Source organism: Pteropus alecto, unplaced genomic scaffold, assembly GCF_000325575.1.
Source record: "Pteropus alecto unplaced genomic scaffold, ASM32557v1 scaffold311, whole genome shotgun sequence".
NCBI classification, from domain to species: domain Eukaryota; kingdom Metazoa; phylum Chordata; class Mammalia; order Chiroptera; family Pteropodidae; genus Pteropus; species Pteropus alecto.
The window spans coordinates 472,137-492,537 of NW_006431916.1; the positions used below are offsets into that span (position 1 = coordinate 472,137).

Here is a 20,401-nt window from a genome sequence, read left to right on the forward strand (position 1 = left end):
ACTGGCCTTCTTACTAGAGTGAGAGCTCTTTGAGAGCAAATGTAGTTGGTCTTTTTTTTTTTCTTAGTACAGTGTCCAGCGCGTGCGCGCGCGCGCACGCACGCGCCCACACACACACACACACACACACACACACGAGATGGCTGAATGAATGCCAGACCTCTGGAACTCCTCTTGGTAGATTCTCTTAAGGGATCTCATCTGGGCTTTCATTCCAGCTTAGATAGGACATTAACTGCCCATTCATACCCTCGTCTCCTGCCACACCCCTCTCTTCCAGGATCCAGGCCCCACTGAGAGACCTCCTGGGTTTGGCTCATTCTAGAGAGGAGACAGCCCCAACTGAGGCTGTATTGCATGAAGGTAGAGAAGATACCAGCAGCTCCCTGGGAAGTGCCAATTCCCGATTACACCTGTGGGAGGTCAGTGCTGCGGACGCCCTTTGGGATGGTGGAGATGCTAGGGAACTGCCCCTCTAGGACTGTCGTGGCCCACCAAGTGAAGGAAAGAAGAGGAGTTCAATCCAGCTTAAGTGTGATGAGGGGGTACTTTTACCTGAGTTGGAATCCAGGAATTGATCTGGACGATACCTCTCCCACACTGGCTGGAATGTCAGTGGGCTGTTTTCATAATACCCATCTCCACTGCAGGCAAAGGAAAGAATCATAGACTTCTGTCACATGCAGGATCTTCTTGCTCAGTTGGCAAGTTTCTCATTCAGCCAATCAGTCAGCCAGTCCCTCACTCAGTCCCTCACTCAGTCCAGCTAGTCATTCGTTATCAGCTGGTCAGTCAATTGAATTACTCAGTCAGTCGGTCAGTCAGCCAGCCAGAATCACTGACTTTTACCACTAATCAGGAGAGATGGATTGGGTAGGGGTGGGGAGGCTCTAATTTATTCCACATGATTGCTAATGGCCAGAAACTGATCATGAGACAGGGGTGTGAAAACAACAGAATCCAGGCCTCTTTCCAGTTAGTTTTTCTTCCAGTAGGGATTGGTGAGGACAGTATATTGGGGTTATTAAGAGCTAATCTCTGGAGTTAGGCAGTTGTAGATTCAACTTTTGATTCTCACACTTAGTAGCTTGGTAACCACAGGCAAGTTACTTAACCTCTTTGATTCTTAGTTGTCACATGTGTGTAAAAGAGATTATGGTAGTGCCTACCTCACACTATTGTGAGGATGAAATGCAGTAACATTTTTAAATGCCTCAGAACTGAGTGAGGATTTGATGCAATGAGTGCATCCCCTCCCCCTCAGTGGTGGCATTCAAAGGCTGCTCCCTGAAGGAAGGAATCCTAGGCAGAAGCCTACAGCTTCACTCTGAGTGCATGCCCCAGAGCGGTGACTCCTGATCTTTTCTCCCCTCTGACACAGGATAGATGACACACACAGGTGTGGCACTTTCTGTGGGCAGGTGCACTCAGAATGGTGTGAAATTCCTAACTAGTTGGGTAATTCCACTCCTTTCTTCTTCACAGCACATCAAAAAGCAAATGAAAGCAATGTAATTATAGGGCAATCCTGAACACTCTCTAAGAGAAAACCATTTGCAGCAATTACCAGTAACAAATTACATGTGACCTTCACAACCGATTACACACACCAGTACCTGGAAATACTGTGGCTGAGAACTGTTGTGTCAGAGACTGAGCCACTTCCACACACAGGAACCCACATCCCATCCACTGCCCCATCTCTCCGCCCTCCGTCTTTCCCACTGACACCACACAAGATACCCCTGAGTAAAGGATTAATTGTCAGAGGCCAGGGGCACCAGAAGCCAGGAAGGCAGATTTCAGACTCAGATGTCTGGGTTCAAATTTCTGCTTTGCCACTTCCCAGCTCTGTGACTTTGGGCAATTACTTATCGATTCGTACCTCAGTTTCCTTATATGTAGAATGAGTAATAAATAGTATCTCCTTTATGAGGTTGTGATAATAATATGAAATAATGCATATTAAGTACTTTGTTTAATAAATGTCAGCTGTTATTATTATGATATTTGAGAAGTCAAGAGAGGTCAACTAATGTCAGTGGAAATTAGAGAAATCAAAGCTCGAGGGATTATTACACTGCATGGGTTCTGGGAGAGAAAAGAGAATGGCAGGGTAAATAGGGATCTTTTAATGTGAAACAGCAAGAAGTGAGACCTGGAGCCAGTGTGAGTCGGAAGCATCGGCAAGGAGGATTCATGCCTGGTCCTGGGGGATGGGAATATGTATGTGCAGTGAAAACACTTCTCTGCACCACTTCCTATTGTCTGCCCCGTGCTGATAGCCCCTCCTCGTCCTACCTGGAGAAGCCCATGAGGACCCTGCTGCCTGGGAGCTGGGTCATGTCCCACTGCATTCCACCGCTTTGGTAGAGAAACAAGGTGAAGGATCTGCTCCCATCGGTGGTGAGGATGGCCTGGTAGGTGTTAGTCTGGGAGTTGGTTGGAGACAGAGATGCTTGTGAAAAATCTAGAGTCTCTTCCCTGATGTCCCATCACCCATCCCACACCCCTGCCCTGACACACACATCTTTTCCTGGCCTATCCAGAGCAAAGGCATGGGCTTAAGATGCTGATAAGCTTGGGAGTGTGTAGAGCACCTTTCACCCTGGGTGTCAAAGCACCTAGCATGGTGAATTTGCCTTCTTTGTGACTTGTTTCCAGGGAGGGGTGATAAAGGGCTCTGGGTTAGAAACCAGTGGGAAGACAGTTTGTATGAGAAAACTTCAGGAACCTGGGAGATGAACTAAGACACCAGAGAGCTAGGAGAGGCCTATGTAGCTTCCTCAGGGATATTTAAGGACATTGTCCAAATGTCTCAACCTGAATAGTGGAGAGGACCATAGCAGGTGAGACTGGGAGGTCTCTGAAGGTGAATGCAAAGCACCGTGCTTGTATAAAGTAGGTAATCAATGAACTGGTTGAACCAATGAAGAAATAATTGACTTTAGACCAGACACAAGGAAGAATTTTGTGACTGTAACAGCTGTGAGTCCCCAGAGGGAAGACTGTGTGGTGTTCCCATTTCTATTGGATGGCATTGAGGTGGAAAGCCAGTGTCTGAAGTCAGAAAAACTTGGGTCCAGGCCTGGCTTTGTCATTTGCTGGCTGGGTGACCTTGGGCAAGTTGCTTAAGCTCTCTAATCATCATCTTCCTCATTATATGTCAAAAATGTCTGGCTATTGGCAATTTTATTCGGTTGAGCAGAATAAAATTGCCAATAGCCAGACATTTTTGACATATAAAAATTCTATTTCCTAAATTTCAACCACCTAATACCCAGTGCTCTGGGCTGCTGTGAGGCCATATAAGTAAAGGATTGGGGCAGCCTGGTACACAGTGAGTATTCAGCATTGGGGTGGGGGATAGGGAGAGTGCTATAATCAGCAATTTGTCCTTGAGTCAGAGAGGGTTTTGGAAGATTGGTTCCTGCCTAGGATTCTAGGATGTCTGACTTCCAGATGGTTCACAGGGAGCTGTCCATTGGTCCACTCACCCCGAAGGTCCACTGGGCAGGATATGCGGGGGCATTGACCCATGTGACCTTTAAGGTCCACCTGGCTTTGTAATTCCAGGTGTTTGTGAACCTTTTAATCCAAGACTCCACCTGCTGGACTACACGTGGCCTGTAGTCATCATCATATAGTGTCTCATATTCCTAGGAAAGGAGGACAGATAAGGACGAGGAAATGAGAGTCCCAGCTCAACACCCCCAAGGGACCCTCACTTTCTACATGGTGATCCTGCTCACTTGGGTCTACCCACATCTCACATCCTTTCCTCTCCCAGGCCTACATTTTCAGTTAGCTCCTTGGACCTTGAAATCCATTCAAATTTGGCTTCAGGGAAGCCTGGGGTGTGTGCAGTAAAGAGTCAAGGCCCAGAAACCCAAGTCTTCTGGACTTGAACTCATGCATCTCTTAGCACAGACTGGCTTGAATAGCATAACCATCTGTGCCCATTTCAACCCCCATGTCCAACCAGAGGCTCCTTGAGGACAGGCATGGGTTTCTCCATCTTTGTATCTTCTACAGTGCCTTATCCATGGCAGGGGCATAAGCCACATTCTTCTGCCGGAACTTTTGTTACACACTCCCATCAATTGGAACCATTAACCCAATCCAGGAGCACACACAGGAACCCTGCTTGACTCAGGCTTTTTAGGAGAGATCCCCTATAACCTCATTCTAAACTTAAATCCTGTTTGCCAACCCCCATCCCTCTGTCACCTGCAGTTCTTCTCATGATGTGTCAGGGTATTTCTGAATCTGTGTAATAGCCCTAATCTACTTCCTCACTGCCCTCATATTTAAACACCAGTCCTGCCCACACTGACCCCAGGCTCGACAGCAGTAACACATGCACTGCCCTCCTTTGTCTCTCCTGGCTGGCTACTGGGGGATCCTAAATGTTGGGCTTTGAAAGGCCTACCTGGTAAAATGTGGTTCCCCAGCGGCTGGAGAAATCAGCATCGTCCCAGAATGGAGCCACCAAGGCCACATGGTCCCCGCCTGTGAAGCCTTTAAGAAGAGGGTTGGGGTAGGAGAAAATCTGGTACCTTGACTCCGGGAAGATAATCTGGCCATTATCTGTGAACTGAGCACAAGGTTCTTCTGGTTAGGAGGGAGGCAGAGCAGGCTTGGGCCAGCTCCTCAGCAGTGTGACACCACCACCACCACCACCACCCCCACCCCCAAGGCCCTGTCAGTGTAGAACTTCAGAGATGTCAACAAGCTCTGTAAGGTCATGTCAACTATCTCCCTGCCTGCTGGAGAAACCCTGTTTACATAGTTCTCACACAAATACTTTAACCTCCAGACGTTTCTATTGTTCTAAGTCCTTCCTAAGGTGGTAGATTTTGTCCGGCTTCAGTGGCAGACCCCATCTGTAAGACCAGCCTATCACAGAGCAGACCCCTCTGGGTAAATCCCCTCAGCCTCGTCCTAAAGCTGGTGCCACATTAGATGGGGCTAAAAGGATTGATACCCTCACCCCATAACTGTGTCACCCTTTCATAGTGCATCCTGACTCAACCTCCGTCACTGAGAGCCACAGGAGCCACAACTGTTGTTCCAACTCTCCCCCAGGAGACATGGGTACCTGGACCAGGGAACCAGGAAATGATTACAGAAAATGTAAATGACATCGAACAGTTAAGTTTCCCAAACAGAGCTCCCCGCTCGTAAAAAGGGCCCATGAAAACAGTGGAGAGCTTACTGGGCCCTGAGATCTCTTCACTGAAATAAAGACCCTTTTGTCCACGTGGACATTGCCTTGCTCTGTGTCTTCCTCAGCTGATGCCCTGACATTAAAGACTTAATGCAAACTGTGTCAGAGGCAGGGACGCAGTAGGTGATTAACAGGCGTTGCTTTCATTATCCCTTCCTCTCCATCGGGATCACTGTCACAGGCACAGGGCCATCGAGAAGCCCTCGAGAGGTCACAGGTTCTGCCCTTTGGGCTGCAGCAGGGGACTCACGTAGAGAAAATTTCGGAGAGAGGAGCCGAAAGGGAAGCCAATCCGGGGCTCGAAGAGCGGCGAGGTGAAGTCCACACTCCTCCTGACAAACTCCTGGTCTCCAACACTTGACCCATAGGGGAAGAGAGAAACTCCTGGGCCAGTACAAAGAAGAATAGGAAGTTCTCATGGGCCCTGACTTCATTCAGACTGACAGAGATCCCCAGAGAGCTTTCCCAGCTGCTCCTCCACCCTGTCCTCTGTTTCTCTAACTGGGAACCATCAGGGACTCTTCTCTTGTCCTAGGACTCCCTAGAATTCCTTGGGCAGTTTGGGCAACCTTATCCTAAACATTTCTCAAATGGCTTTCCTCTTTTCCATTATGGCAGCACTTACCTGGTCTTGCTTGGAAGCAAACGGTCTCTACACTGCTCTCCTGGCCTCCTGCAAATTTATCCTTCACTCCAGCCACCACAGCACTGTTCATAAAGGCAAATCTAACCACGTCCTCTCTGGTTCTCATTATTCACAAGACTCCCTCGCATGAAAGCCTCAATTCTTCCTACTCTTTATCTTACTTCCAGCAACCCCAAATGCTTTGAGGATTTCCTCCCTCATGTAACACTGGGACTATTTTTTTACTTCCAAATCTTTATTCCAGCTATTCAGGCCCTCCTGCCTACTTGGGGTGCTTCCCCTCCCCCAGTTTGTATTCACTCTTCCCAGGAATCCTCCTCTTTACCTTGAACCCATCCCTACAGCCCCTAGGGGTCTTCCATCATGCATGCCTAATACCCTGGGCTTATTCCTCTAATTACACCTACTGAGGCAGTAGATCTGTCTCTTGCTGGACAGCACCTTGATCATTTCTCTATCTTCCAACTCTGAGCCTAGTGCCACGCACAAAGCCAATCCTCAGCACCCAACTTTGATTGTTTCATTGTCCCCTGTGAGGCCCTTCTGACCTGAGAGAGCAGCGTCTGTGAGCAAGCAGGCTGAGACTGAGCATTCAGTTACATCACCCTTATAAGGGGGATATGGGGAGTAACTTGATTTCCCATGATCCAGAAGAGGTGGTGGAAATATCCACAGTACTGGGTCCCCAACTACCCACAAGGGCCTTCTTTGGTAAATCCAGTCCAGCTGCCACAACTCCTAGCTCCACATCTAGCTCAATTTTCTCCATCTCAGGGTTCGGCAGACCCAGCTTTATGGCATCACTTACCTTTCTCAGGCTTAGTAGGGATTGGGACAGCTGTTGTTGAGCTGGTGCCTGTGGATGTGCTGGGATTGGAGGTTGTAAGGATCTGGGATGTTGTTGAGGGTGTTGCTGTGCTTCTCTTGATATCTGTCTTCTGTGAGACTGTGATTGTTCCTGGCATGCAGGGAGAGAAGACTGGGTGATACTGTCAGAGAGTAACAGAGTCGAAGAGAGTCATAGACTTTAAGAGCTGGAAGAGACAGCTAGAAAATCTTTCATCTGTCTTCTGCTCACATTCAAGCTACTCTCTGCAGATAAGCAGTTGTCTGCTGGGTCAGAGGGGGTGGTGACCCTGTCACCCACCATACCATTACTTCATCCTCTTGTGGACCTGACTTCAACCTTAGCCTGGTAATATTAACTCACCGTCCTCTCTTAAGCATTCCTCTAGGCCAAATTGAGCCAATGGGGCCACTGTAAGAGACCAAGATGCTGGAGTCTCTACCCACCTGATGTCTCAGTCTTCACGGTGGAGCTTGGGGATGCTGTGGATGGTGGATAAGTGCTGGTACCAGACAGAGGCATGGAATGACCTGAAAATAGTGTGTTGGAGTTCCAGGTGACTGCAGGGCCAGGGGCTGATTGAGAGAATGAAGAATTACTGGTTGAAGTATAGAAACTCGATATGGTCTGAGCTTTGCCCACATTACCAGAGGAAGTAGAGTCAGAGAAAGCATAGTCTGTGGATGGCTGTAGTGTAGGACTCTTAGAATACTTAGATGCTGAAGAAGTAGCAGGAGTGGTTTTGATCAAAGGGTAGGTTGTAAGTGGAAATGACAAAGTTGGTATGGATCCAGCTATACTGTTATGATTACTTGTAGAACTCATATATGTGTGCCTTGTAATAGGGTTGGTATTGGAGGCTACCATTTGAATAGTTACAGGATGCTCAGGGGTTTGTGTGCTTGACTCGCCCACTGAAGAAGCTGAGTCTTGCATGGTTTTTGTCAAGAAGTTACTTCTAGAACCTATAGTGGGAATGACCTCTGCAGTCATGTTTTTATGAATAATTGAGCTTGAAGTTGTTGTCAGAACTTCTCCACTTGGGGACAAAATTGTGGAAGGAGTACAAGAGGCTGTATTACTCAGGTTGATAGAACTGACAGTAGTTGGCCCGTCAGTTGCCCCCAGTGACAAGGCCGGCATTGCTGTTTGGGTCCTGTGGCTGTCTCTGACTGGGTTTGAGATTAATGTTGTGCTGGTACTTGAAGGTGACAGAGTGTGGGTGACAGTTTGTGGAGCTGTGTGCACATTTGGTGTGAATGGAGATGTGACTCTTGAGAAGGTGTTAGTCACCTGGGAGACTAAACTGACAGTTTCAGATCCTCTGGTGGTTCCTGTACTTTGAGTCTGAGCCATCTGGGAAATAGCTGATGTTTCCTGAGGAGAGGTGCTGGGAGAAGTTGAGATTGACTGTCTTGTTGGTCTCCCTGTTGTTAAGACCTCAGAGGTGATGGTTGAAACATTGCTGGAGATAGTAACAGACATGATTCCCATGGTTCCTGGAGTAGTGTCATGACTGGTTGCAGTGGACAACAATTTAGTTGTGGACTGAGTTATGTGGCTTTCCCTGGAGGGATTTGTTGAGAAATTCTTGGTCTTATCTGAGGTAAACTTTTCTGGAGAAGAACTTTCTGAAGTTGTTTGGCTGTTTGCTATGGATGAAGAAGCTGTTACTGTGCCCACTAAGGTGGTGGCCACAGCCAGAGAGGCTGCTGTGCTGGTATGCAGTTCTCCAGCAGTCTCTGTGCCTTGAGTTTGGTGGGATTGGGAAATGGCCGATACCACGTCAGGTGAGATGCTGGTAACAGGGGATGTTGATCGTCCTTCTGAGCCTCCCAGTGTTGAGACTACAGAGGTGGTCTGAGGAATAATGCTTGTTATGGAAAATGATGTGCCTCCTGAGGTTCCCTGGGTAGTGTCAGAACTGGTTGGTACTGTCCATATTTCTGTGGCAGTGGCAATGACCTGAGTAGTGTGACTGTCTATGGGGGGTGCTGGGGTGAATGTTGTCATTTCGCTTATGGTGGAGGTATCCCGAGGAACACTTTCTGAGAGCGAGTGTCCACTTGGTTTGAATGAAGAAGTTGCAGATGTGACTGTCTTGATTGTGTCTGTTATGGGGGAGACTAAACTTATGGTTTGGGATCCTTGTGTGCTCTGTGTGCTCTGAGTGTAACCTATCTGGGGAATAGCTGATGATTCTTGAGGAAAGGTGCTGGTAGAGAGTGTTCTAGAAACCTTAGAGGTGAATGCAGGAAAGCTAGTTACAGATAGTGATGTCTCCCAGGTGTTTTCTATAGAGGTGTCTCTTGAGGTTGGTGCTGTCAACATTTCTGATGTTGTCAAAGGTATGTTGGTGACACTGAAAGAGGAGGAAGTCATTTTTTCATTTGAAGAGGATGTCTCCAGAGAAATGCTCCCTGATTGATTATGTTCAAGTGGTGAAAAGACAGAAGTAGATGTGGTTGCTATGGTGATTTTGCTTAATTCAGATTCTCCTGTGATCTTGATGATCTGAGTCTGGTAGTTCTGAGAAGATGCTGATGTCTCCTGAGTAGAGGTACTGGGGGAGAATGCTTCTGATTGTTCCAGTAGTCCAGTTGGCATTGACGCTGTTGAGGTGAGTGAAGTAATACTTCTACTGGAGGGTAACGATGTATCCATTGTATTCACTACAGTGGTATGAGTAGAGGTTGGTGCTGTCAATATTTCTGATGTTGTGAGAGGTATAATGCTGATACCAAAAGAGGGTAAAGAAGCAGATGTTTTATCCGTAGAATATGTCTCTTGAAAATGTCCTTCTGTAAGTGTGTGTTCACTTGGAGAAGATGAAGTTGATGTACTCACTGCTGAGATAGTGCTGTTTTCAGATTCTCTGATTATCTCTGTGATCTGACTCGGGAGGTCCAGAGAGGATGGTGATGTTTCCAGAGAAAAGAAACTGAAAGTAGAGGCTGTTTTCTGTCCATCTGCATTAGTAGTTTCTTCATCTACATGACTTGTGGTTATGACTGCGGAAGTGAATGTAGTAGCAGCTGCAGCTACAGAGAGAGACATGCCATCTAGTTTTCCAATACTGGAATCTACCGAGGTTGGTGCTATCAACATTTGTGATTTAGTCAGGGGTGTGTGACCAAAAGTGGGGGAGGATGAAGTGGCCTTTTTATCTAATGATAATGTCTCCTGAGGAACAAATGCCGGAGCAGTGTGTGTGTTTGAGGCAGATGAGGGCATTGATGTGCTCTCTTCAGCAATGATGCTGGTTTGTGATCTTCCAGTGGTCTTAGTAAGAGGGCATTGATGTGCTCGCTTCTCTGAGGATGCCAGTTAGTGATCTTCCAGTGGTCTTAGTACTCTCGGTGTGCTGGTCCTGAGAAGATGCTGATGTTTCCTGAGTAGAAGTGCTAGACGAAGGTGCCTTTGTCTGTTGCTCCACATTAGTTGTCTTTTCGTCTACAGCACTTGTCATCAAGACCGCTGAGGTGACTGGAGTAGAAGATGTAGGTACAGAGGATGGTATGTCAACTCCTTGTCCCACAGTGGTGTCTGCTGAGGTTGGTGCTGTTGATATTTGTGTTGTGGTCAGAGGCGTGTTTCCGACACCAGGAGAAGATGAAGTGGGCGTTTTACGTGAGGGAGAAGTCTTCTCGGAAATACTTGTGGAAGAACTGTGTGTACTAGGTGCAGAAGAGGGCATTGATGTGCTCGCGTCTGTGAAGATGGTTGTTTGTGATCCTCCAGTGGTCTTAGTACCCTCTGTGTGGTGGTCCTGAGAAGATGCTGATGTTTCCTGAGTAGAAGTGCTAGACGAAGGTGCCTTTGTCTGTTGCTCCACATTTGTTGTCTTTTCGTCTACAGCACTTGTCATCAAGACCGCTGAGGTGACTGGAGTAGAAGATGTAGGTACAGAGGATGGTATGCCAACTCCTTGTCCCACAGTGGTGTCTGCTGAGGTTGGTGCTGTTGATATTTGTGTTGTGGTCAGAGGCGTGTTTCCGACACCAGGAGAAGATGAAGTGGGCGTTTTACGTGAGGGAGAAGTCTTCTCGGAAATACTTGTGGAAGAACTGTGTGTACTAGGTGCAGAAGAGGGCATTGATGTGCTCGCGTCTGTGAAGATGGTTGTTTCTGATCCTCCAGTGGTCTTAGTACCCTCTGTGTGGTGGTCCTGAGAAGATGCTGATGTTTCCTGAGTGGAAGTGCTAGACGAAGGTGCCTTTGTCTGTTGCTCCACATTAGTTGTCTTTTCGTCTACAGCACTTGTCATCAAGACCGCTGAGGTGACTGGAGTAGAAGATGTAGGTACAGAGGATGGTATGCCAACTCCTTGTCCCACAGTGGTGTCTGCTGAGGTTGGTGCTGTTGATATTTGTGTTGTGGTCAGAGGCGTGTTTCCGACACCAGGAGAAGATGAAGTGGGCGTTTTACGTGAGGGAGAAGTCTTCTCGGAAATACTTGTGGAAGAACTGTGTGTACTAGGTGCAGAAGAGGGCATTGATGTGCTCGCGTCTGTGAAGATGGTTGTTTGTGATCCTCCAGTGGTCTTAGTACCCTCTGTGTGGTGGTCCTGAGAAGATGCTGATGTTTCCTGAGTGGAAGTGCTAGACGAAGGTGCCTTTGTCTGTTGCTCCACATTAGTTGTCTTTTCGTCTACAGCACTTGTCATCAAGACCGCTGAGGTGACTGGAGTAGAAGATGTAGGTACAGAGGATGGTATGCCAACTCCTTGTCCCACAGTGGTGTCTGCTGAGGTTGGTGCTGTTGATATTTGTGTTGTGGTCAGAGGCGTGTTTCCGACACCAGGAGAAGATGAAGTGGGCGTTTTACGTGAGGGAGAAGTCTTCTCGGAAATACTTGTGGAAGAACTGTGTGTACTAGGTGCAGAAGAGGGCATTGATGTGCTCGCGTCTGTGAAGATGGTTGTTTGTGATCCTCCAGTGGTCTTAGTACCCTCTGTGTGGTGGTCCTGAGAAGATGCTGATGTTTCCTGAGTGGAAGTGCTAGACGAAGGTGCCTTTGTCTGTTGCTCCACATTAGTTGTCTTTTCGTCTACAGCACTTGTCATCAAGACCGCTGAGGTGACTGGAGTAGAAGATGTAGGTACAGAGGATGGTATGCCAACTCCTTGTCCCACAGTGGTGTCTGCTGAGGTTGGTGCTGTTGATATTTGTGTTGTGGTCAGAGGCGTGTTTCCGACACCAGGAGAAGATGAAGTGGGCGTTTTACGTGAGGGAGAAGTCTTCTCGGAAATACTTGTGGAAGAACTGTGTGTACTAGGTGCAGAAGAGGGCATTGATGTGCTCGCGTCTGTGAAGATGGTTGTTTGTGATCCTCCAGTGGTCTTAGTACCCTCTGTGTGGTGGTCCTGAGAAGATGCTGATGTTTCCTGAGTGGAAGTGCTAGACGAAGGTGCCTTTGTCTGTTGCTCCACATTAGTTGTCTTTTCGTCTACAGCACTTGTCATCAAGACCGCTGAGGTGACTGGAGTAGAAGATGTAGGTACAGAGGATGGTATGCCAACTCCTTGTCCCACAGTGGTGTCTGCTGAGGTTGGTGCTGTTGATATTTGTGTTGTGGTCAGAGGCGTGTTTCCGACACCAGGAGAAGATGAAGTGGGCGTTTTACGTGAGGGAGAAGTCTTCTCGGAAATACTTGTGGAAGAACTGTGTGTACTAGGTGCAGAAGAGGGCATTGATGTGCTCGCGTCTGTGAAGATGGTTGTTTGTGATCCTCCAGTGGTCTTAGTACCCTCTGTGTGGTGGTCCTGAGAAGATGCTGATGTTTCCTGAGTGGAAGTGCTAGACGAAGGTGCCTTTGTCTGTTGCTCCACATTAGTTGTCTTTTCGTCTACAGCACTTGTCATCAAGACCGCTGAGGTGACTGGAGTAGAAGATGTAGGTACAGAGGATGGTATGCCAACTCCTTGTCCCACAGTGGTGTCTGCTGAGGTTGGTGCTGTTGATATTTGTGTTGTGGTCAGAGGCGTGTTTCCGACACCAGGAGAAGATGAAGTGGGCGTTTTACGTGAGGGAGAAGTCTTCTCGGAAATACTTGTGGAAGAACTGTGTGTACTAGGTGCAGAAGAGGGCATTGATGTGCTCGCGTCTGTGAAGATGGTTGTTTGTGATCCTCCAGTGGTCTTAGTACCCTCTGTGTGGTGGTCCTGAGAAGATGCTGATGTTTCCTGAGTGGAAGTGCTAGACGAAGGTGCCTTTGTCTGTTGCTCCACATTAGTTGTCTTTTCGTCTACAGCACTTGTCATCAAGACCGCTGAGGTGACTGGAGTAGAAGATGTAGGTACAGAGGATGGTATGCCAACTCCTTGTCCCACAGTGGTGTCTGCTGAGGTTGGTGCTGTTGATATTTGTGTTGTGGTCAGAGGCGTGTTTCCGACACCAGGAGAAGATGAAGTGGGCGTTTTACGTGAGGGAGAAGTCTTCTCGGAAATACTTGTGGAAGAACTGTGTGTACTAGGTGCAGAAGAGGGCATTGATGTGCTCGCGTCTGTGAAGATGGTTGTTTGTGATCCTCCAGTGGTCTTAGTACCCTCTGTGTGGTGGTCCTGAGAAGATGCTGATGTTTCCTGAGTGGAAGTGCTAGACGAAGGTGCCTTTGTCTGTTGCTCCACATTAGTTGTCTTTTCGTCTACAGCACTTGTCATCAAGACCGCTGAGGTGACTGGAGTAGAAGATGTAGGTACAGAGGATGGTATGCCAACTCCTTGTCCCACAGTGGTGTCTGCTGAGGTTGGTGCTGTTGATATTTGTGTTGTGGTCAGAGGCGTGTTTCCGACACCAGGAGAAGATGAAGTGGGCGTTTTACGTGAGGGAGAAGTCTTCTCGGAAATACTTGTGGAAGAACTGTGTGTACTAGGTGCAGAAGAGGGCATTGATGTGCTCGCGTCTGTGAAGATGGTTGTTTGTGATCCTCCAGTGGTCTTAGTACCCTCTGTGTGGTGGTCCTGAGAAGATGCTGATGTTTCCTGAGTGGAAGTGCTAGACGAAGGTGCCTTTGTCTGTTGCTCCACATTAGTTGTCTTTTCGTCTACAGCACTTGTCATCAAGACCGCTGAGGTGACTGGAGTAGAAGATGTAGGTACAGAGGATGGTATGCCAACTCCTTGTCCCACAGTGGTGTCTGCTGAGGTTGGTGCTGTTGATATTTGTGTTGTGGTCAGAGGCGTGTTTCCGACACCAGGAGAAGATGAAGTGGGCGTTTTACGTGAGGGAGAAGTCTTCTCGGAAATACTTGTGGAAGAACTGTGTGTACTAGGTGCAGAAGAGGGCATTGATGTGCTCGCGTCTGTGAAGATGGTTGTTTGTGATCCTCCAGTGGTCTTAGTACCCTCTGTGTGGTGGTCCTGAGAAGATGCTGATGTTTCCTGAGTGGAAGTGCTAGACGAAGGTGCCTTTGTCTGTTGCTCCACATTAGTTGTCTTTTCGTCTACAGCACTTGTCATCAAGACCGCTGAGGTGACTGGAGTAGAAGATGTAGGTACAGAGGATGGTATGCCAACTCCTTGTCCCACAGTGGTGTCTGCTGAGGTTGGTGCTGTTGATATTTGTGTTGTGGTCAGAGGCGTGTTTCCGACACCAGGAGAAGATGAAGTGGGCGTTTTACGTGAGGGAGAAGTCTTCTCGGAAATACTTGTGGAAGAACTGTGTGTACTAGGTGCAGAAGAGGGCATTGATGTGCTCGCGTCTGTGAAGATGGTTGTTTGTGATCCTCCAGTGGTCTTAGTACCCTCTGTGTGGTGGTCCTGAGAAGATGCTGATGTTTCCTGAGTGGAAGTGCTAGACGAAGGTGCCTTTGTCTGTTGCTCCACATTAGTTGTCTTTTCGTCTACAGCACTTGTCATCAAGACCGCTGAGGTGACTGGAGTAGAAGATGTAGGTACAGAGGATGGTATGCCAACTCCTTGTCCCACAGTGGTGTCTGCTGAGGTTGGTGCTGTTGATATTTGTGTTGTGGTCAGAGGCGTGTTTCCGACACCAGGAGAAGATGAAGTGGGCGTTTTACGTGAGGGAGAAGTCTTCTCGGAAATACTTGTGGAAGAACTGTGTGTACTAGGTGCAGAAGAGGGCATTGATGTGCTCGCGTCTGTGAAGATGGTTGTTTGTGATCCTCCAGTGGTCTTAGTACCCTCTGTGTGGTGGTCCTGAGAAGATGCTGATGTTTCCTGAGTGGAAGTGCTAGACGAAGGTGCCTTTGTCTGTTGCTCCACATTAGTTGTCTTTTCGTCTACAGCACTTGTCATCAAGACCGCTGAGGTGACTGGAGTAGAAGATGTAGGTACAGAGGATGGTATGCCAACTCCTTGTCCCACAGTGGTGTCTGCTGAGGTTGGTGCTGTTGATATTTGTGTTGTGGTCAGAGGCGTGTTTCCGACACCAGGAGAAGATGAAGTGGGCGTTTTACGTGAGGGAGAAGTCTTCTCGGAAATACTTGTGGAAGAACTGTGTGTACTAGGTGCAGAAGAGGGCATTGATGTGCTCGCGTCTGTGAAGATGGTTGTTTGTGATCCTCCAGTGGTCTTAGTACCCTCTGTGTGGTGGTCCTGAGAAGATGCTGATGTTTCCTGAGTGGAAGTGCTAGACGAAGGTGCCTTTGTCTGTTGCTCCACATTAGTTGTCTTTTCGTCTACAGCACTTGTCATCAAGACCGCTGAGGTGACTGGAGTAGAAGATGTAGGTACAGAGGATGGTATGCCAACTCCTTGTCCCACAGTGGTGTCTGCTGAGGTTGGTGCTGTTGATATTTGTGTTGTGGTCAGAGGCGTGTTTCCGACACCAGGAGAAGATGAAGTGGGCGTTTTACGTGAGGGAGAAGTCTTCTCGGAAATACTTGTGGAAGAACTGTGTGTACTAGGTGCAGAAGAGGGCATTGATGTGCTCGCGTCTGTGAAGATGGTTGTTTGTGATCCTCCAGTGGTCTTAGTACCCTCTGTGTGGTGGTCCTGAGAAGATGCTGATGTTTCCTGAGTGGAAGTGCTAGACGAAGGTGCCTTTGTCTGTTGCTCCACATTAGTTGTCTTTTCGTCTACAGCACTTGTCATCAAGACCGCTGAGGTGACTGGAGTAGAAGATGTAGGTACAGAGGATGGTAGCCCAGGCTCCTGGAAAAGCCTGGTTCCATTTGAACTTGGAAGGTAAACAAGTTCGGGCTTGGTTAGGACTTGGATGGGAAAATTACTAAGAAAGCCAAGGGCTTGTAAACCTAAAAAATAAAAAAAAAAACTAAGGGATTGTAAGCTGACAAGGTCCTTGCAATCTCTGAGGTCAACCAAGTGTTGCCTTGCCTAAAAAAATATGTAGTTATTTTTATTTCGTTTTACTCTCTCCCAAGATCTTTGTGAGTGGTCCTTCTACCTACAATCCAGAACTTTCCCTTTCTACTTCAGTTTTTCTTTTAACTGGGAGTAGAGTGAATTTTGGTCACTTTTCAAACATGTGAGGTCCTGAGCTCAGCACAATTCCTTTTTTACAAACTTCAGCAAGCTGCTTCTCAAGGCACCATCACCTTGCAATTGCCAGCAATTAAGGCACAGAGCCCAAGGACCCATGGCCCAAGCTACTTTTAGGATCTCACAAAACTGTTTTCATGTTAATTTCTTTTACAATCAGAAAAAGAACTCAATGTAATAATAATGAATATGTAATAATGATACCAGCATTGATTGGTCTTTAGTCCAACATAGTTGTAAAATACAGTTTTTATTTTATTTTATTTTATTTTTTATCAAAGGAAGTGGCCTAGGAAGGCAACAGTGCCTAGGATCCATTAAAGTCATTGTATGGCCATTTTGCTAGATGGCCTCAACAAAAATCTAGACACATTAATAAAGAGATAGGTAAATGTAAATCAAATCATTACATTGTACACCTGAAACTAATATAATGTAATATTATATGTCAGTTATATAAATTAAGAAAAAAAGAGATAGGCATAATTATAGTTCACCAATGACAATCTAATTTTATTTTATGTTTACATTAGTTTATGTACCTTGTATTGATTCCCCCACAACTATCTTTAGCTTCCTCCTTTCCCCCTCAAAAAAACCCCCACAGAGCTAACTTCTTTTTGACTCAACCCTTATGCTGATGCTATTTTTTTCCATGAAGTTATTGGGATACAATGATAAATCCAATTTTAATAAATTTGTAGTATTTGGTTCTTTATTGAAAACCATTTTCCATTTATCAAGAGATGTTCTCTTAATTTGAACATCAAAGCTAAGACAGTGCTGCTTTTTTGAAGAAAGCTCTTTTCTAAAAGGGGACAATAGCTATTTCAAAATACTTAAGCAGAAGGAGGTTTTTCATGATTAGCCAAATTCAAAAGACTCAGAGTATTAATAAGGTTAATATTTAGAAGAAAGTACTTCTTAGGTGGTTGAGGGCTCTGACAGATCCGATCAGGACTTCAAAAGTAAACATTTTTAACTACATACACAAATTTTTAAAAATCTTATAATGTCCTTTTCAAATTAAAAAGGCATCATCTATTTTTTCAAGGAATTTAGAATAAAATTAAATTTTAATATTGTTTACTTGATTTGAAGTGGCCAGTCTTTCTTGCTAAAGTTGCCAAATATTCCTTCCCTTATGACAGCTCTGGAAGGTACAAAGATGAAGACAAGTTCCTCCACTTTGGAGAATAAAGAGCACCTGTGTGGAAGGAAAACCTTCAGTCCCACAACCTATGTGCAGCCCTGGGAAGCCAGGCACCAAGGTAAATGAGCTGGAAGTAAGATCTGGTCAATACAACCTGCTCCAGGTGTGAGGTTTAGACATGCCTGGAGGGAAGCTTAAAGGAAAAATTCTGCAATAAAACTAAAGGGTGGAGGTGCAGGATTTTGCATAGAGTGAGGTGCCTGATCAGGGTTGCTTTATCAGGAATATAACAACTCACGGCTGTCTTGCTTATAATGAAAAAGGCAAGGTTAAACTACAAGGTGACCAGACCATTTAAAACTCGGTGGTGAGAGGGAGGGTTAACTCTTTCAAATTGAATTATAGCATTTTTTAAAAAGCAAATTGAATTTCTAGCTTTAATATTTTATTTTTAACATTTCTTCCAATCTAGCAGATACCTAAATAAGCGCATATACTCTAGCCCTGGTCACATCATAACATAATGTTAATTATGTTATGTCACACTAGTGGCAGCTGACTGTGGTTTCTGGCATGGTTTCTTGAGGCAACTATAAGCACAGCATCTGTGGATTGCTTGCTGAATCTTAACAGGTGGCTCGAGAGGGGCACAGGCTGGGGCTAAACTTGGCCTGTAGCTGAACCCCTCTCAGGATTGTGCTCCTGAACACCTACTAAACAAAGCTATGCTAATAAGACCAGAAGACTAAGGAGCTTTGCTTAGTACATAGAAACGGACATGTAATAAATATGTAAGGGGAAAGAAGGGTACTAGATTTAGTGGAGTGGCCACTTTGCAAGTTATGTGGATCTCTGATTACTAGGTTGTACAACTGAAACTGGTATATTATTTTGTGTCAACTAAAATCGAAAAACTCATTGAATTGTACAATGTAAAGATGAGCAACTAATTGTCTATTATATATCCATAAAGCTGTGAAAAATTTTTTAAAAAAAGATTAGAGCAGAGATAATTGAAATAGAGAATAGAAAAACAATAGAGAAAAATCAGTGAAACCAAAACTTGATTCTTTGAAAAGATCAGTATAATTGACAAACTTTTAGTTAGATGGACTAAGAAAAAAGACTAAGAAAGACTCAAATTACTAAAATCAGAAGTGAAGGTGGAGACAGTATTACCAATTCTACACAAATAAAAAGAATTATAAGAGAATACTATGAATAATCCTACACCAACAAATTGAGTAAACAAGATGAGGAAGTCAATGTGTTTCCTAGAATCATGAACCTACCAAGACTAAATCATGAAGAAATAAAAAATCTGAATAGAATTGTAACTCAGGGGTCCCTTCTCCCGGACAGTGGACAATGCCGGTCCGTGGCCTCTTAGGAACTGGGCCGTACAATAGAGGTGAGCGGCAGGTGAGCCAATAAAGCTTCATCTGTTTTTGTAACCGCTCCCCAGCGCTAGCATTACCACCTCAGCTTCACCTCAGATTATCAGGCATTAGATTCTCATAGGAGCACTGGTCCCTGGTGCCAAAAAGATTGGGGACCACTGCTATAACTTGTAAGGAGACTGAATCAGCAATCAAAAATCTCCTAACAAAGAAAAACCCTGGACCTGATGGCTTCACTGGAGAATTCTACCAAACATTTGAGGAACTAATGCTAATCTTTCTCAAACTTTTCCAATAAATTGAAGAGGAAATAACACTTCCTAACTTTTTTTAGGCGAGCATTACCCTGATACCAAACCCAGACAAAGACGCTACAAGAAAAGAAAACTATATCCATTATGACCAATATTTCTAATGAATATTAATGCAAAAATTCTCAACAAAATAGCAGCAAACCAAATTCAGCAGCATATTAAAAGGATTATACACCATGAACTATACCGAGGGAGACATACTCATTAAATGAAAATTGCAAAATATAATTAAAAGACCAGAACCCCATAATCTCACTATACAGACAACCACATTGTTGTGTTTTTTAAGGAATCTCTTCTATGCTTTAAAAAATGTAGTTTAGCTTACCTAGTATATTTAATTTTGTATCCCATTTTTTAAACTTTACCTCATATCATAAGCATTTCTTTGTGTTTTAATTCTTTGTAAATATAGCCTGAAGATAGACAAATCTTATGTTTTAGATGGATAGTTCTTTCTTTTCCCCCTTTTGGAAGCATGGAAGAGCTGGTTCAGGGGGACCAGGCTAGCTAATCCCAACAAAAAGACCTTGGGTGTTGTATGAAAACTCCTCTTCCTAAACTCTGGAGGACCCAACAAGGCATTCTCTCAGCCTGAAAACGTTCATTGTTACCATTCCCATATCACAGCAGCAGTACAGAGCTGGATCTTTCTCCTGGAGCATTTCCCTCAATGTGTCCAGCTGAAACCACCACCTCTCTGTGACATAAAGAGAGCTTAGGGATCATGCACTCTACTGCTTCTTTGCTTGGAAGTTTTTCCTGAATAAATCTTACTTTATCCTTGTTCCATGTGTTGCTGGTATGTATGTTTGATAGTGTGTGTGTATATGTGTCCATGTCACTAATAGAACACTGGACATCACCTTACACATTAAATACTGTTTCATCATAAAGATAACTCATAATTAACTTACTGTTGGACACAGGCAGTTTTCAATTTGTTGTTATTAAAAATAAAGTTTGATGATTATCTTTGCGTATAATATTTTGTTTTACTTTCATTATTTCAGCTCATTTCCTTAACATAAATTTCTCTAAGTAAAATTACTGGTTAATGCTTTATAAAAATTTTCATGTCATTAATACAGACTGCTAAATTTCTTTGCAGCAAAGTAGTGCCAATTTACAGTCTCATTAGCAATATATGAGAGTGTACCTGTTTCCCAATACCCTTGCCCTTTGAAAAAATATTTGCTCCATAGTACCAATTTTAAATCTTGTCAAACAGGACTGTATCCTCCTTTTGAATCTTTATGTAAAGAACTGGCTAATCGTGGGCCAAGCTGATTAGAGTCTCCTGCTCCATCGAACAGAAAGGTAAGCCCCTTCGTGTCATAATGTTGTG

General features: G+C 45.3%; 1 protein-coding gene and 1 long non-coding RNA gene across 3 annotated transcripts in view; one reads left to right on the plus strand and one right to left on the minus strand.

Moving 5' to 3' along the window:
* The window catches only part of MUC4 (mucin 4, cell surface associated), a 49,652-nt gene that overhangs the window by 16,502 nt on the left and 12,749 nt on the right, over window positions 1-20,401 (minus strand). Inside the window, exons 2-7 of the mRNA XM_006906184.2 lie at window positions 6,685-6,834; window positions 5,481-5,614; window positions 4,433-4,597; window positions 3,498-3,659; window positions 2,302-2,432; window positions 556-644 (exon numbers count right to left, since the gene is read on the minus strand). Of these exons, the coding sequence (XP_006906246.2) occupies window positions 556-644; window positions 2,302-2,432; window positions 3,498-3,659; window positions 4,433-4,597; window positions 5,481-5,614; window positions 6,685-6,834 (831 nt within the window). The remainder of the gene's footprint in view (window positions 1-555; window positions 645-2,301; window positions 2,433-3,497; window positions 3,660-4,432; window positions 4,598-5,480; window positions 5,615-6,684; window positions 6,835-20,401) is intronic.
* The window catches only part of LOC112473663, a 14,475-nt gene continuing 3,777 nt past the window's right edge, over window positions 9,704-20,401 (plus strand). The window contains exons 1-3 of one of the 2 annotated variants that reach the window (XR_003044119.1): window positions 9,704-9,814; window positions 17,338-17,457; window positions 20,285-20,373. This is a non-coding gene — a long non-coding RNA (uncharacterized LOC112473663). Of the gene's footprint in view, window positions 9,815-15,277; window positions 15,465-17,337; window positions 17,458-20,284; window positions 20,374-20,401 lie in introns of those variants that run through there. The other variant, XR_003044120.1, reaches the window with a different exon arrangement.